The sequence below is a fragment of the Octopus sinensis genome, linkage group LG10 (assembly GCF_006345805.1).
Source record: "Octopus sinensis linkage group LG10, ASM634580v1, whole genome shotgun sequence".
Taxonomy (NCBI): Eukaryota; Metazoa; Mollusca; class Cephalopoda; order Octopoda; family Octopodidae; genus Octopus; species Octopus sinensis.
Window position 1 is genome coordinate 59,808,404 of NC_043006.1, and position 16,676 is coordinate 59,825,079.

The 16,676-nt window shown below is 37.5% G+C and overlaps 1 protein-coding gene across 1 annotated transcript in view; it reads right to left on the reverse strand.

Moving 5' to 3' along the window:
- Nucleotides 1-7,888: 7,888 nt before the first annotated feature.
- Nucleotides 7,889-16,676, reverse strand: part of LOC115216236 (leucine-rich repeat-containing protein 9-like) — a 110,575-nt gene continuing 101,787 nt past the window's right edge. Inside the window, exons 31-33 of the mRNA XM_029786345.2 lie at nt 14,443-14,574; nt 10,683-10,854; nt 7,889-7,972 (exon numbers count right to left, since the gene is read on the reverse strand). Of these exons, the coding sequence (XP_029642205.2) occupies nt 7,968-7,972; nt 10,683-10,854; nt 14,443-14,574 (309 nt within the window). The 3' untranslated portion in view covers nt 7,889-7,967. The remainder of the gene's footprint in view (nt 7,973-10,682; nt 10,855-14,442; nt 14,575-16,676) is intronic.

Below are 16,676 nucleotides of genomic sequence, written 5' to 3' on the forward strand. Positions count from 1 at the left end.
CCTTCTCGTTGTTTTTAATTGTAACCTTTTCGTTGTTTTATCTTCAAATATTCTACTTTTCTGTCTCGATGATAGTTAATTAAGAAATACCTGTGATTTAATTAGAAAATACCTAGTAATGTTTCTACTTTTATATCTTTTATATCTTTCTAAATACCTTTATCTTTCTTATACAAGTACGCTACTTAATAGATAACATAAATAGATGACCGACAGACTAGCTTATTGATGTGACATGTACTTTAAATTACCTGACATACAAAGGTTTCAAAATAGAAAATAACATATCTGATTCATTTGCGCATGCGTCTAATTTACCATTCATCTTTTTTTTCAAAGCGTTCCGGTTGTGACCATCCAGTCTTTAATAGCGTTCTAACTATAACACCCTACATTTCAAATGTCAGCATGGCAAGACTTCTACCCGTCCCCCACCTCAAACCACCCTTTAAAAAAAAATCATTTTTTCGACACAAACCCCACTTTTTCGGCTACGGGGAATGCAAATATGCAAAAAATTAGCAAAAATCGGCATTTTTAAATTACCCTCCCCCACCTTTCCTTCATTTTTCACTTTTTTCAGAATTTTTTTTTTTTTAAATATGCGGAAAAATAAGAAGATTATGATTCTGAAAAAAAATTTCCAAAAATTTTAGTAAAATTTTTTTTAAGAATTTTTTTTTTCTAAATATGTAGAAAAATACGGACATTATGGATTCGGACAAAAATTTCAAATCATTTCTGTAGTTACAGTTATGGTTTCAAGGTGTTAGGGTTAAGGTTAGTGTTGGAGAAAAAAATCAAAATTGAAGAATTTGATGGGGAAAGATTTAACAATGCCGATTTTTGGCAATATTCCGGAACTTCTGTATCCGAAAACTGGGGTTTTTGGCAAAAAAAAAAAACAACATTTTTAAATAAACAAATTTGGGAGAAAATGGGGTGGGGACGGGCGGAAATCTTTCCGTCACCATTCCATTTTTATTCCCTTCGAACAATAATTCAGTTTTTACGAGCATTCCAACTGTGACCACTATATGTTTCAAATGTGGGTATCCTGTCTTTTTTAATCCAAATCTTTTTTTAAAGGACACCTTGGATGTCTGGTGTGCATTATAACTGAAAAATGGAATGCTTTTGATTATAAATCAGCTAGGTTAGAGATAACTGGAGTTGATGTGTGTGTGTGTGTGTACTGCAGTTGCCTATGAAACAAATTGTTTCTTGGATTCTTAGCTAGAAATCGAAATCGTAGTTTAGATTTTTCTACCAGATCCTTTCCTTTTGTTCTCAACATTACCACTTAGAAATTTGTGAGGGTCAACCGTCAAACTTAGATTAGTTTCATTGTCTAAGTGAACATTCTTGGATTAAATACAGGTTAACATAGGTTAGCTAATTTACTTCCCAGTGTTCTCTGGTTTACATTTATCTTCCAACATGTATAAATACGAACCCCTTTGGAGTATGAGGGAACAGTTTTCCCTTTTGGACACTGCATGTCTTTCACTTTCTAACAAGCAACCTCTTCTTAACATCTGCAACAAATGCAGTTACCAAAGGTGTGCAAATCCACCCCCTACCGACCACTGTAAAACAGCCAACTGCTTACAGCCTTTTATAGTGACCCTAACATTAAATTCACAGGAAATAAAATCTGTAACAAATAACTTATACCCAAATTGTGTAGATATATAATGTACTGTTCCATGATAAAAAATTCAGCAAAAAACATACCCAATCTGGTAAGAGATATATATTATTTATTTAAAGGACACAATACATGTCTTTAATAGTTTCATCTGTTGGGAAATGTCTCCAATATATTCATCATGCACAAACCACATATAATGAACTAAAAACATTAGAGAAGAAATGCAAAAAAACTGTAGAAGGTTAAAAAACAAACAGAAACCAAAAACATGAATTAAAATGTGAAAAGTAAAAAGGTAAAAGAGTTATCCTCCTTAGACTTTAAATGCTAAGGCTGGAAAGATATCAACAAGTTAATCAGGAATAGGTGGAATTTTTCGATTCTTCAAAATATATTTATACATATACTTGCAATTGCTGAAAATTTCAGACCTAAAGTTCAATAGAAAGTTAGGGATCTTAGATCTGAACAGGATCTGCACTCTATCTGCTAAACAAAGCCTACATTTATTCAATCCATTAACATAAGGTATGGATTTCTCAATTATTTTCTACTGAATCACATGTGGTGTTTCATTATCTTTCAAACTCCATAGGAAGGAATTACAACCGTGTTTCGTGGTCTGCTGCCACAACAGCTCTGTTATAAGATCCAGTTAGCTCAAGACATCAACAGGAGGAACCACGTCCGGTTTCGGCCCTTACTCCTCTACTGTTTTGATGTGGCCCCCCCCCCCCTCCCCCCACTTTCGGAGGTGTCTTCAGCTCTGGTGTTGAGTGCATTTTTTCTTTCTCCTTTTTTCATTTGGCCAACTTTCTTTCTCCTTTTTTTATTTAGCCAACTTAGTACCTTTGCTTTTGTCCTTATGTCAGAAGGAGGCTATGTGATTGGCATAGCAATTTTTAAATTCTCCTTCATATAATCCAATATAAGTCTTATCTGTTGTATATCATTGATTGCACACACTTGATGTGTTTTTTTGTTCGCCGGTTCACTGCAGTAAATTGCCTGAAGGACATCTCCCTCATTGCACTGGATGTTAAAACACCTGAAAGTCTTAGACACTATATATAGTCATAGACTGGCAATTCAGTCTGTCCCTGGTTTGATTCAGGTATGTGATGTTGATAAGCCACAAAAATGGTGAAATATCGGTATCCATCACTTCTAAATGGGATCTGAGGTGCATTGTCTCACCTACCTGTGACTTTCAGGTATTTTAACACCCAGTGTTAAGAGGGAGTCATCAAATGCTTTGTTGTAGCGAACCAGTAAACAAGCAAAATACATTCATTGAGAACAAGCAGCTTGATAATGTTTACAACACTAGCATTGCTTTTAATTCATTACTGATCCCATGAATGGTCGATGAGCTGGTGATGAGAGAACAACCACCACAATAACAGCAACAGCAGTGGAGGCACAATGGCCCAGTGGTTAGGGCGGCGGACTCGCAGTCGGAGGATCACGGTTTCGATTCCCAGACCAGGCATTGTGTTTATTGAGTGAAAACACCTAAAGCTCCATGAGACTCCGGCAGGGGGTGGTGGCGACCCCTGTTGTACTCTTTCACCCCAACTTTCTCTTACTCTTTCTTCCTGTTTCTTGTCCTCGACTTCCTACGCAACTGCTGAGCCTGGATGCGCATTCATCCATCCGTCGATGCTCTCGGTGTCGGGGGTTGACCTGCTTTCTCTTTTGCGGGTTCTATGAAAAGCAAAAGACCACGTTTCGGACTTCTCCCATCTTGCGAGCTCTGGGACGAAGACCGTTCACTCAACAGCAACAGCAGTGACAACAATGACCAATGAGCTGGTGACAACGATAACAACAGCATCAACAACCAATGTGACAACATCAATTGTGACAGAAGAAAGAAACAGAAGAGTAAACACTGAGTCTATGTTACTATAGAGAAACTAGAGAACAAGCAGCAACAAGAGATCTGGTCTCCCTGTCATAACCACAAAACAGGGCAACATGCTCAGACACTACATCTTACACACCAATGATACACTGGATACACGCTATCTAAACCACCATCCAATCAGAACAACACAATGACTGCATAGCATCTGGCTGTGTTTTAAATCCAATGGGGTGTGCCAACTGATGTGCTCTTGTGGAGTGACTGACATACACAGGATTGACTAGAAGACAACTTCCCCTTAGTGTGAAGGAACATCTCCACAAACCATACCACCCAGCGACATGTTCAAACACCAGGATACTACTGAAGGGGATGGATGTAGTTAACTTCAGGATCACAGAGGCATACTTCATTTGGAAGAAAGTATCTGGCCTGAACCACTGTAATGAGCTGGGTGCATACATACATACAAACATATGTAACTACTAATATCCTTATTAAAGATATTCCTTACTTCTTCCTCTCTGAGGAGAGTATAGCTGGCGTATATGTAAATATTTACTCAATGACCTATGAACCATAATCACAGCTATTCTAGAAACAGCTGTAAGAAACTTTTCACATTATTTTCTAACCCCTCATTTACTCTAATAAATCTGCAATTATGTTCAAATTATAAATTACATACTTTAAAATGATATCACATATTTTGGTTGTTTATTTTCTCTTTCTAATCTCTGTCTATCCACTCAGTGATGACCCAATTATAACCATTCATTGTTAGACCGATACAACACCACCTTTGTTTTAGTTGCAATTCAAGTCAGTTTTAGTGGTAAACCAGCCTGGGCATTTATAGTATATACCTATAATGTTACATCATTAGGCAGAGGACTCTACATACATATAAGCATACACACACACATACATGCAAGCATACAGACACATACATACACATACACACAACATACATACATATATACTATAGCATTTGAAGGATGATGGTTAAAAGAAGATACTTTCCTTCACAACTTTGCTACCATGTGAGTGACCGGTCAAAATTTAATGTAAAAATTAAAAAGAGAAAGAGAGCATACATACATGTATGCATACCTATATACATACATAAGTACCTACATGCATACATATTTGTGTAGGCATGGCAGTGTTGATAAGAATCTCATTTTGCAACAGTGTGGTTTGGGTTCAATCCTACTGTATAGCACCTTGGGCAAGTGTCTTCTAAAGTCCTGAGTCAACCAATGCATTGGGGACTGTGTGGGAGTATATAAGCCAATAATATATCATCATCATCATCATTTAACGTCCGCTTTCCATGCTAGCATGGGTTGGACGATTTGACTGAGGACTGGCGAACCAGATGGCTGCACTAGGCTCCAATCTTGACCTGGCAGAGTTTCTACAGCTGGATGCCCTTCCTAACGCCAACCACTCCGAGAGTGTAGTGGGTGCTTTTACGTGCCACTGGCACGAGGGCCAGTCAAGCAGTACTGGCAACGGCCATGCTCAAATGGTGTTTTTTACGTGCCACCTGCACAGGAGCCAGTCCAGCGGCACTGGCAATGACCTTGCTCAAATGTTTTTTCACATGCCACCAGCACAAGTGCCAGTAAGGTGATGCTGGTAACGATCACAATTGAATGGTGCTTTTTATGTGCCACTGGCACAAAAGCCAGTCAGCTGCTCTGTATGTCTGTGTATGCATGTTTTTGTGTCTGTGCTTGTCTCACCTCTCCACTGCTGTACAAGTAGTTATGTATGTATGCATGTACGTGTGTATGCATGCATATATTTGTTTAAAGATTCCCTTACATATCTTAGAATATCTAATTCCCAACTGATGACTTTTTAGTGGTTTTTGAAATTCACAAATTTGTTTTCCTAAAGATGTTCAGATTATATTTTTAAGTGTTATTTTCTGGACCCAAGGCAAACACATAACCACATGATTCATATTTACATACTAGCTTAAAAGCTGCACTCCCTGTGGACTTTTAAACTAGCTCCTGCAGAGCTAAATAGCATGACTATGATACGTCTATAATGACTATATGCCCCGTTGGTGTTTGATCAGAGGTTAAGGACAGATGAGAATTAATTCTGTAATGCAATCATTCTATTGTTCAAGTCTCAAGTTGAATTCCAATTGTTGGCCAATTTATCCCCAAATCTCAATGTAAAATTAACGAAGCAAATGTCATTTATCTCCACTTTGATCTCTGAGTGGGAAAAAAACTAGCTTTTATATACTTCCTCAACAACAACAATCTGGAGAAGTCTGTTGGTGAACTTGACCTGTGTATTATTGTCAACAGCAATCTGCATTGGGCAAATCACATCTCTAAGATTGCCAAGAAGGCTGAGGGTGTTTTAGGATCACTCAGTAAGTCCTTTGTCAGCTACTCTCCAGCTATCTATTTAAAGTTATATATGACTGTGGTACATCCACATTTAGAGTTTGCATCACCAGTCTTAAACCTCTATCTTGTTTGGCATTTCAATCTCCTGACAGCTGTTCAGAAACATGCAACCAAATACCTGTCAGGCATCTACCATACTTCAAATGCCTTTCTTCCCTGGGCATGGACACATTAAAGTTCCAGTGTTAGGCAACTGACTTGGTAGACGCTCACAAGATTACCCACCATCTTTCCAACAATATCCTTGGGCACCTTTTTGAATTCCATATGTTTAACACCCATGGACAGGCATACAAAATCAAAAATCAACACAGCACCCATGGATTTCAAAAACATTTTTTCATGCTCAGAATCGTTGAAGCATGGAATAAACTACCTGCATCAGTTGTTAGCTGACAAGACACTACATCCTTCAAAATGTCCATGTTTTGTAAAATTTGCCAACAGTATATCTGATGCCTCCACCTCCATTTTTTTTTTTGAAGACTTATTCACTGTTCACTTTCTGTGTATATTCTATGTGCTGTTCATGCAATTTTGGTTACTTTTCCTAATGAGTTGTAGTGCACCTGAACACTACACAATAAGCTCATTATTATTATTTTTTATTATAAGTTGGTCAGCAACTGAGGCTAGTTGAGTTTATTAATGTATAAGTTGTCTCTCCCTTCACTATACACTTCCACCTCACCAGAGCCTTCATCTACCTCCCAAGTGCCTTTATTAACACTGCAGTTCCAGTCTAAACATTGACTGCTATAGCTTAGGCATTCCAGTATTGTTGGTCTTACTGCCTTGCTTTTCATACTGACAACTGCTCAGACCACACAATACAGTTGAACAAGATATACCTGGACAATTGAACAGGATTAGCACTATATTGTGCTGTTCTCACATCTTATGAAAATATGTTTGCATGTGTGTGTGTGAAAAGATATTCAGAATGAAATAACAAAAATAGCTTTAAAAATAGATAAAAATAGAACTTTAACAGAATAAATACAAAAAATTTCATATCATTTAATGCTAAAAGGACTTTTGAAAGACCCTGTCTATATGTGTTTCTTTCTATCTGTCTGTATGTCTATCTATTTTCCTTTCTCTCATATATATGTGTGTGTATGGATGTATGTGTGTGTGTGAGACAGCTGCTATATCGACGTGACTTGAAGAAAATAGAATGTTTCCGACAGCACAAACTTCACAGAACCATGAGGATTTGATGGAAGGACTATATTACCAATGAAGAGGTTCTACTCCAGCCCAGACTGTTGACATTGAAGCTACCATAGCACAACACAGCCTCCGCTGGTTGGGACACACACCATACTTATGTCTCAGATATGCCGCCTCGCCTCCTTTGTCAACTCATCTTAGTGGAGTTAGTCTTAGGCACCAGACCATATGGAGCCTCCAAATTCTGTTTCCAAGACCAGCTCAAGGCCACTCTTCTCCACTGCTCCCTTGCCCCATAAACTTAGAAGACAATCATCAAGGACCATCCAACCGGTGATGGTTTGTTTAGTCCCTGTAACTTATCATTTCGGCAAAAAAAGACTGTTAGAATAAATACCAGACTTTAAAAAAAATTCATTCAGTAAAAAATTCTTCAAGGTAGTGCCCCAGCATGGCTGAAATAAGTAATAGATAAAAGACATACATATATATATATATATATAAATCATTTTATTACAGCTGTGATGTTGTTATTATAAATTGCACATAATACTGTTAATTTAATGATACCTGTCTATACATTACAGGATTTCTGGCATGAATACTAATAGATATTAACAAAAATAAAATTTTCAAATGAAAATTGTTTTAAGTTCTTCAATAATTTTTCAATTTCTTGTTTTTGCTGATAAAGACTTTACTAATGCTTGTTGGTAGAAATATTCTTAAAAGTTGGTTGCTGTTTCAAAAAGGCCAAAGGAAAGTAATAAATTTTAAGCTTGCTTTGGTAGTTTCAGTTTTTTAAGCTAACAACAGTGAGTCCAGTTTAGTCTGAAAACGATAAATGGAAAGTCAGGTGAATTATATTGTGGATGGGTGTACAGACAACAGAAACAAACCTTTTAGTAGGCACATAGCATGCTAGAGATGCTCTCTAATTTCCCTCAAATCACATTCTATTGTCTTAAAAAGGGATGGGCACAGTGGATAATGTAGTTCTATATGCCTTTTCTCTAAAAACAAATACAGAATGGGCACAGTGAAGTTCCATCAAGACTAAACTTGAGTTATCAAGAACAACAATGACAACAACTGCTGTGTGGAGGCGCAATGGCCCAGTGATTAGGGCAGCGGACTTGCGGTCGTAAGAACGCGGTTTTGATTCCCAGACTGGGCATTGTGAGTGTTTATTGAGCAAAAACACCTAAGCTCAACAAGGCTCCGGCAGGGGCTGGTGGTGAGCCCCGCTGTACTCTTTCACCACAACTTTCTCTCACTCTTTCTTCCTACTTCTGCCACAAAGCAGAGGCACCATGGTGTGGTAAACTTCCAGACCCTAGTCTAGATTGCAAATCCTCTCTACCCCATTATGGTTCCGTTTACGGAATGAGGATAACAATGTAGCTTTCATGCAACCACCAGTCTATCACATGTGGTGGGTGGATCTTCAAGTTGCCACATGCATTCTTAGTAGTTAAGAGTAGGCTCGAATTAGAGATTATTCTTTATGGCTAATAGCATGAGTCCTGACTGGAAGGAGAAGAAGAAGAAGAAAACAGCTGCTGCTGCTTCCCCTCCTCCTATTACTACTACTACCAGCAGCAGCAGCAGCCAATGAGAAGCCTTTAAGTCAGGGGTGGGGAATCCTGCGCCCACAAGCCCATTTTATTGCGCCTGCAGGCTGGTATACTTGTATGTACAAAATATAGTAAATTTTTCAATTATAAAATTTATTCAATAGCCTCATCTGGCACCTGTGCCGGTGGCACGTAAAAAGCACCCACTACACTCATGGAGTGGTTGGCGTTAGGAAGGGCATCCAGCCGTAGAAACATTGCCAGATCAGACTGGGCCTGGTGCAGCCTTCTGGCTTCCCAGACCCCAGTTGCACTGTCCAACCCATGCTAGCATGGAAAGCGGACGCTAAACGATGATGATGATTCCTATGCCTATTTTCAACATAGGTTGCGTTTCTACTATGATTGAACAGAAAAATCGGCCGGTAATTGTCATTTGAATGGAAATTTTATTTTTACTATAAAACATACATTACTAGGTTTGTACCGCCCCCTTGAGACCCAACTACATTATCTGAAAAACATAGAATACCTCAAAAGTAATATAAACGCCCTAAATTCAGTGACGGCATTAATGAAAATGTTACACATTAATTTAATGTGTTAAACTTATCTTTATCAATGTATATATACATAGATACATACAAGGTTTACACAGATATAAGAGTTAGAACTTGTGATCTGCCTGTGGACCTTTTACTTTGGAAATTTTTGCCTGCTGCACTAAAAAGTTTCCCTACCCCTCCTTTAAGTGGTCACACTATCTGCTAAAAGTAACAGTCAAATTTTTCTCTAAATACATTCTGGTGTTCTTTTTTGTTTTCTTTTAGAAAAGTTAAGAACATGTATAATGCTGTAAAATGTCTGAAACAGATCCCCCAAAAAAAAAAAAAAGAAAAAAGAATTGATGGAACAAGTTTTGATTATGTGCCTGTTGGATCAGGAGGTGAACTGGAACTGGAGTTAATAAAACAACTGCAGGTCACACTCAGTTGTTCAACTCACTACCTGCATGCACCATAGGCTTGTCCAATAACACCTGGCTCAGGATGATCCTACTGCTGTCACTGCTACTGCTACTACTACAACTACTGCTATATAATAATAATAATAATAATAATAATAATAATAATAATTTCAAATTTTGACACAAGGCCAGTAATTTCGGGGAGGAGTTAAGTCAATTACATTAACTCCAGTGCTCAACTGGTACTTATTTTATCGACTCCAAAAGGATGAAAGGCAAATTCGACTTTGGCTGGTGGTGAGTTTACACTCTGTATTTAAATGCATAGTTCATGTGGTTTCTGGTTCAATTTTACAGTGCAGCATTGGGTATTGAAATAATGATGAGTCATGTCAATGAAAAGATAGCAGTCTATATATGGTCATGTGAAAACAGCCAATGCAATGAAAAGAGGGACTTTCAAGATATGTAGTATGTGGGGTAAAACTGAAAAAATTCTGATATGAAAATCAAAACTGTCAAATCCTAATTTTAGTGGTGTTTTTCTTTCTCTTTTTTAAAAAATTGTCAGAAGCCTATATTGGGTCATATAGTTTGAGATACTCTATGTCTGAAAAGATGGGGTGGCCATGGTTAGAATGCCCTTGGTCAAAGATTTGTCTGATCAGAGCTTGACTTGTCACTGAAGAATGATTGAAAGCTTAACAAGCATATGAAGGTTAACCCTTTCATTACTGTATTTCTGTTGAGATGCTCTGTGTTTCTTTCAATTATTTAAAATATAACAAAGAATTCAGTAAAATAACTTAGTTATCATTCAGCTAGTGTTAGGAACATAAATTGTGACTAAAGTTTGGTGGGAGATTTTAATTCAAAACTTATGAAAACAAGACATTTGTACTCAGAGCCAGAGCCGGTTTCAGCCGGGTTGGTATCAAAAAGGTTAAAATGGCTGATAGAAACACTCCAGATGATAAAAAAAACAATTCTGTCTTACGTTTTTCTTGATTCTCTGTCTGTGTTACATCATTGAAATTGGTCCCCATTGACATAATGATGTGCGAGATTGATTGCTTACTGCTACCACAGTTGAGTTGTATGGTGCTGGGTGTTATCATTGGTAAAATATTCTCTGACACACTGGTCTGACTTGAAATTATGGAATTGCACTGGAAGAAGCAAGGATAAGAAATTCATCATCAATCAATGATGTCCCATTTACTTACTGAGCCCAAAGCTCTAACCTCAAAGCTTAACCCTTTAGTGTTCAGAATACTCTGTTAAATGTAATACTTTTTCACTCAAATTGTTTTGAATTAATCATGCATTATCTTATAGCTTTGAGGTTTCAATGATGTGATTGTTTATTTTCAGAATGGCATTGTAGGTTAGGAGTGAGAGGCTAGATATCGCCAGTTTGAATATAAAACATATAGAATATATTGGGCCGGATTTGGCCGGTTTAAACACTAAAGGGTTAAAGCCAGAGTCCAAAGTCCAAAACTCAAGCCAACCTGATACATCCATTTCATGCTCTCAATATCACACTAACTACTCCTAACTTTTCATCCTATGACACAAATCACACCACTTTATATTTTTTTTTATTCTTTGCTCTCTTAAACTTTATCTAGAACTGCAAGCTCTTCGGAACTACCTAACCAATTCCGTGTTATTGTGTAATTAAAACAAAAATGAGTTAAGGAAAATAATTCAATGATCAATGGTTTGAATTTCATTACTCTGTGCATATCTTGGACAAACCCAGCTGATAGCACTTTCATCAGGTTATCTGATGGATGTGCAGTCAGCCTGTTGAGATTATCTTGAACTGGCAATGTCTCCCAGTATACCAAATATACAACATAAATTCTTAATTTATTGAAATTATCTTTGCTCTGAGAAATAGTAAATAAACACCAGGTGGCAGTTGCAACCAAGTCTGAATAAGAGGAGAGATAGTCTCAAGAATCAAGATGTCTCTAGAACTGATTGATATGCTTGCTATGATGGAAAAGACAACCTGTTTTCCATTTTGTTTTCCAGGCACATTAGGACAACTGTGGACATATGATTCTACCTCAGTAGATGCCTATATTTTCCTTGTAGGCATCAACCAAGTGGAAATTAAAACTGAATATCAACCACATTGATTTCTATTTCTTTACTACCCACAAGGGGCTAAACATAGAGTGGACAAACAAGGACAGACAAACGGATTAAGTTGATTACATCGACCCCAGTGTGTAACTGGTACTTAATTTATCAACCCTGAAAGAATGAAAGGTAAAGTCGACCACAGCGGAATTTGAACTCACTCACAACGTAACGGCAGATGAAATACTGCTAAGCATTTCGTCCAGCATGCTAAAGGTTCTGCCAGCTCGCCACCTTAATATCAATCACATTGATTTCAACAGTATGGAAAGGTCTGCAAAGGGCATGGAGAAAGGGTACAGTTTCTTTTCCCAGGACTAAAATGTAAAAAAAAAATTTTTTAAATCCATCTCATCTATTAATTTGAATATTTTTTCATTGGACTTATGACAGAAAGAAATTATTATAAAGAGTGTATATGATCAATATAATTGAGGGATTCAATCAATTATATTGATCTCGATACATGGTCAGCATTTATTCTCTGGCGCTACAGGAAGTTAGTATAAATTTGGGTTTTGTTTGAACTTACAAGAGTGAGGTACTTAATTAGTGTCTTGTTTTATTGATCAACTTCCCGAACTATCAATCCTCATTTGCAACTGATATTAGATTGTAAGCAGAGCAGGAGTACCCTTAAACCATCTATTGTTCTCTGGTTAAAAAAAATAAAGGCAAAGATGAGTAGATCATCTTTTGCCTGTTTTAGCAGCAAATATTCCAGCTATTTACATTATTTACAATTGACGGATATTTGTCCTCATCTTGTTTGTTGTTAACACAGTGTTTCGGCTGATATACCCTCCAGCCTTCATCAGGTGTCTTGGGGAAATTTCGAACCTGGGTTCTCACTCCTAAGGTATTTTTCGTTGTTGTTGTTGTTATTAATTATTATTATTATTATTATTACTATTAATTACTATTATTATTATTATTATTATTATTATTATTATTCAGGTCACCTCCTAGAATCGAACTTGGAATCTTGGGGTTAGTAGCCTGTGCTCTTAACCACTATGCCATATGCCCGTGGGCATAAACGTTGTGTTAACAACAAACAAGATGAGGACAAATATCCATCAATTGTAAACAATGTACATAATTCCTCATCTCTTAAACATAAAACTGAAATATTCCAGCTGTTTAATTGGCTGAATTGTCAACATATTGAATTGTAGGGTAAAGTGGCTGAGTATTCCATAGGCATACGTATCCTTCATGTAATCCTTTGGCAGCTTCCGTTTCCCTAATTTTGCCCTCAAATCTAGGGGATTCAATCCGAGATCATGGTAGAAAGAACTTGTCCAAGATACCATGCATTTCCTTTGATTTTTCTATTCTTTCACTGCCTTGTATAGTGATGTTCCTGGTGCACCACCATACATCTCTCACTTTCCTTATACACCACATCTGCCGCTCTCTAGCCCCACCTATGTTTGCAACCTATTCAACCACATATCATCATCATCATCATCTCTCATCCTGCCCCTGTCAGCTGTATCAGCATTACTATTCAGTTACTTTTCACCCTTATCATCACTTGTCAGCCCCAGACACCTCTTATCTACTATTCACTACATCCATGCTTCAACCCTATTCAATCTCTGTTGTTGTCACCTATTCTTCCCTACTTCTCTTACTTATCATCCATGCAACACTTGTTCTTATATTCATTGCCACACCCATTCCCCATCCTCACTCTCTTATACACTCATGCAACCTTCACCCACCCTGCACCTCTAGTTCCTCTGTGCCTGTCCACTTCTACTGATCTTGTATCCTAAGGGTTCACACAGACTCCACGTCACCACTATTTTTATCTCTTCAAAAATGTTAGAAGCCATACAGCCCCTCTACAACAAGAAACTTGTTCTGTTCTGGTCCCTACTCATACTTTAAGCCCCTCATCTCCAAGCATAGAGATGCTCTTTCTAGGGACTCATAATTATGCAAGCCAGCATGACAACCTTACTAATGCTGGTGGCACAAAAACAGCACCCAATGCAAACTGTGACAAAGTAGACATTGGAGTAGGATTTGGGGATCTTTTCGGTTTGAATGGCAGTTTTTTCTAGCGGTGTCATATGAAATTGTCACCCATAATTATGACCCTAGAATCGATCTATTGCATTTCAATCTCTTTTAGGGTTAGGGTTAGTTAGGGTTAGGGGTGGGGGAAGGGTATCTTTTTTTTCTTTACAAATGTAAATAAACCCAATCTGTTTCTTATACCAGGGACATATTCATATGGCACAGAATGCTTTTTAACTCAATAGACGTCACTGATTGGTTGAAATTGCAGAAATTGAAGAAAAAAAACAAATATCTTACAAACTATAGAATTTTCTCAATAAAGCAAAGAGAAAAAGATGTTTTATAAACACATTCTACCAGTATACGAAGTTTAAAATTTTTTAGTTACCTAGAAATTATGTTAAAAACTGCCATTCAAACCGAAAAGATCCGGATTTGGGATTTTGTCAAACCATCCAACCCATGCCAACATGGAAGAAGGATGTTAAATGCTGCTGCCATTGATGATGATGATGATGATGACAATGATGCCTTCTTATTTCATTGATTACCACAGTTATAAATACCTGCCCAATTCGTTCCATGAAATATGCATCAGCTTTGATGCGATCTTCTTCGGTAATGACGTTTCCGTTGATGGCAGTCAGCATTGGGGATTGGTTAATCAAAATATGTCGCATTTGTGGCTTCTTAGAGATCTAAAAATATAGATATGGGTGGATAGCTTACTATTTATGCTACATATTTATGATTTGTTTCAAATTTGAAACGAGATCAATTTGAACTAATGTCAAAATACAGACAAACAGAAAATGACATGAACCATTAAAGAAAAACTGGTTTTGTTTTGCTGGTTTTTTATAAGAATTAAACCTTTCAAGTTTGATTAACTCAATCTTCAACCTACTGTGATGGTCATTAATAGACCCTGTGTGGATTCTCTCTGGCTACATATTGACCGAGTAATTACAGTAATAGTATGGTAGTGGTTACTGTTGTGAGTGTGGTAGTAGTTTCTGTAGTTGTGATGTAGTGGCTCTAGTGGTTGTTATAGTAGTGTAGCAATATTGCTTTCTTCATTGCTATCTTCACTGTTTGAGAAAAATATTCCACTTGTTAGAATATGGTTGAGTATGCTCTGTGTGGTCTCCGACCAAGACCTTAAGAGGTCTTAAGCCGAAAGACAGTGAATCGTGAGATGATCAGCCTATTTAAAGAGTTAAGATGGCTCAAATGAAAGGTCCTATCCGAAAGCCGTGATTGGTCAGTTTACACACTGGCGCAAAATAAGTAGAGAGACAGACCGCACTTAGATGCTAACCAATCAGATCAGTGGACACAATAAGGTTAAACTAGCCAAAGATGTTTGTAATCTCAAATGAGATCATTCTTAATATTTTTCTCAAACAGTAAAGATAGCAATGAAGAAAGCAATATTGCTACAGTAATTATTGTAGCAGAGTGGTAGCTGCAGTGGAATAGTATTGGTTGTAGTTGAGTGGTAGTGGAAGTAGTAGTTGTCATAGCGAGATAGTAGTGGTAATGTGACGGTGGCTGTAATGGTTGTTGTAATAGTTTGGTGGTCATTGTACAAGTTATTGTGGCAGTGTGGTAGTGTCTCTAGTAGTTGTTGTAGTAGCTTGGTGATAAATGTAGTAATTATTGTTGTTGTATCTATATAAGTGAGGTAGTAGCAGAGCAGCAGTTGTGAGTTTGTGTCTACAGTGTTGTTGTAGTGGTTAAGTGCCAAACATTTACATATTGCTAAAGAGAGTGCAAGTCAGGTAGGGAGGCCACCTTGTTCAAATGCCTGACACATGGCTCCCCCAGAGATTGTTTTACAGTGAACTAGCAGAAGGCAAACGTATGCAAGGTGAACAGAAAAAGCACTTCAAGGATACACACAAAGCCTCACTGAAAAGTTTTGAGATCAACCCTGACACCTGGGAAATGCAAGTGTAAGACCACCCTGCCTGGCAAAGCTGCACCATTAGAGGTGTCACCTCCTATGAACAGAACAGGATTGCAGGGGCACAAAGAAAATGTAATAAGGAACACAAGTCCAGAGCCAGCTCCACACCTTCATTTCCAGGATTGGGCACAGGCGGTCACCTGTGTAGAAAGCACTCAGCACACTCTGAGTGGTTGACTCAAAGTGGTTGACATTAGGAAGGGCATCCAGCTAAAGAAACCATGCCAAAGCAGACAGTAGAGCTTGGTGCATACCTGTCGCTCACCAGTTCCAGTCAAACTGTCCAATCCCTACCAACTTGGAATATGGATGTTGTTAGATTGTGATGATGATGGTGGTGGTGATGTACACATATGATCAAAGGCATTCTGGCTGTGACCATTCTCTCAGTTCTTTATTTCAAGCAAAGCATATCATGTACTACATTATGCAACATGTACTTCCTTTTAAAGATGAGTGTTAAATGAGGCAGATTTGGCTACTATTTCTAGCAGGTAAACTGAAAATGCAATTGCTGTCCGTTAGCTTGTGGCTTATATGTTGTCCAATTATCATATTTATCATATTTGTTGGAGATTGGCAGCATTGGTAGAGTAGTAGATATTTAGTTACATAGAGTAGTATTTAGTTAAATCCTCTTAGGCTTCTGAGTTCAAATCTCACTGAAGCCAACTTTGTTATTCGTAATTTTGAGGGTTGAAAAAAATAAAGTTCTAGCTGTGGAACTGTGTCTATTTTAATATCAATATTTGTTATTCATATAAATTAAAGTTAGGCATACATGTTAGTCATATAAATTAGTTGTACATGTTAGTCATATATGCTGAT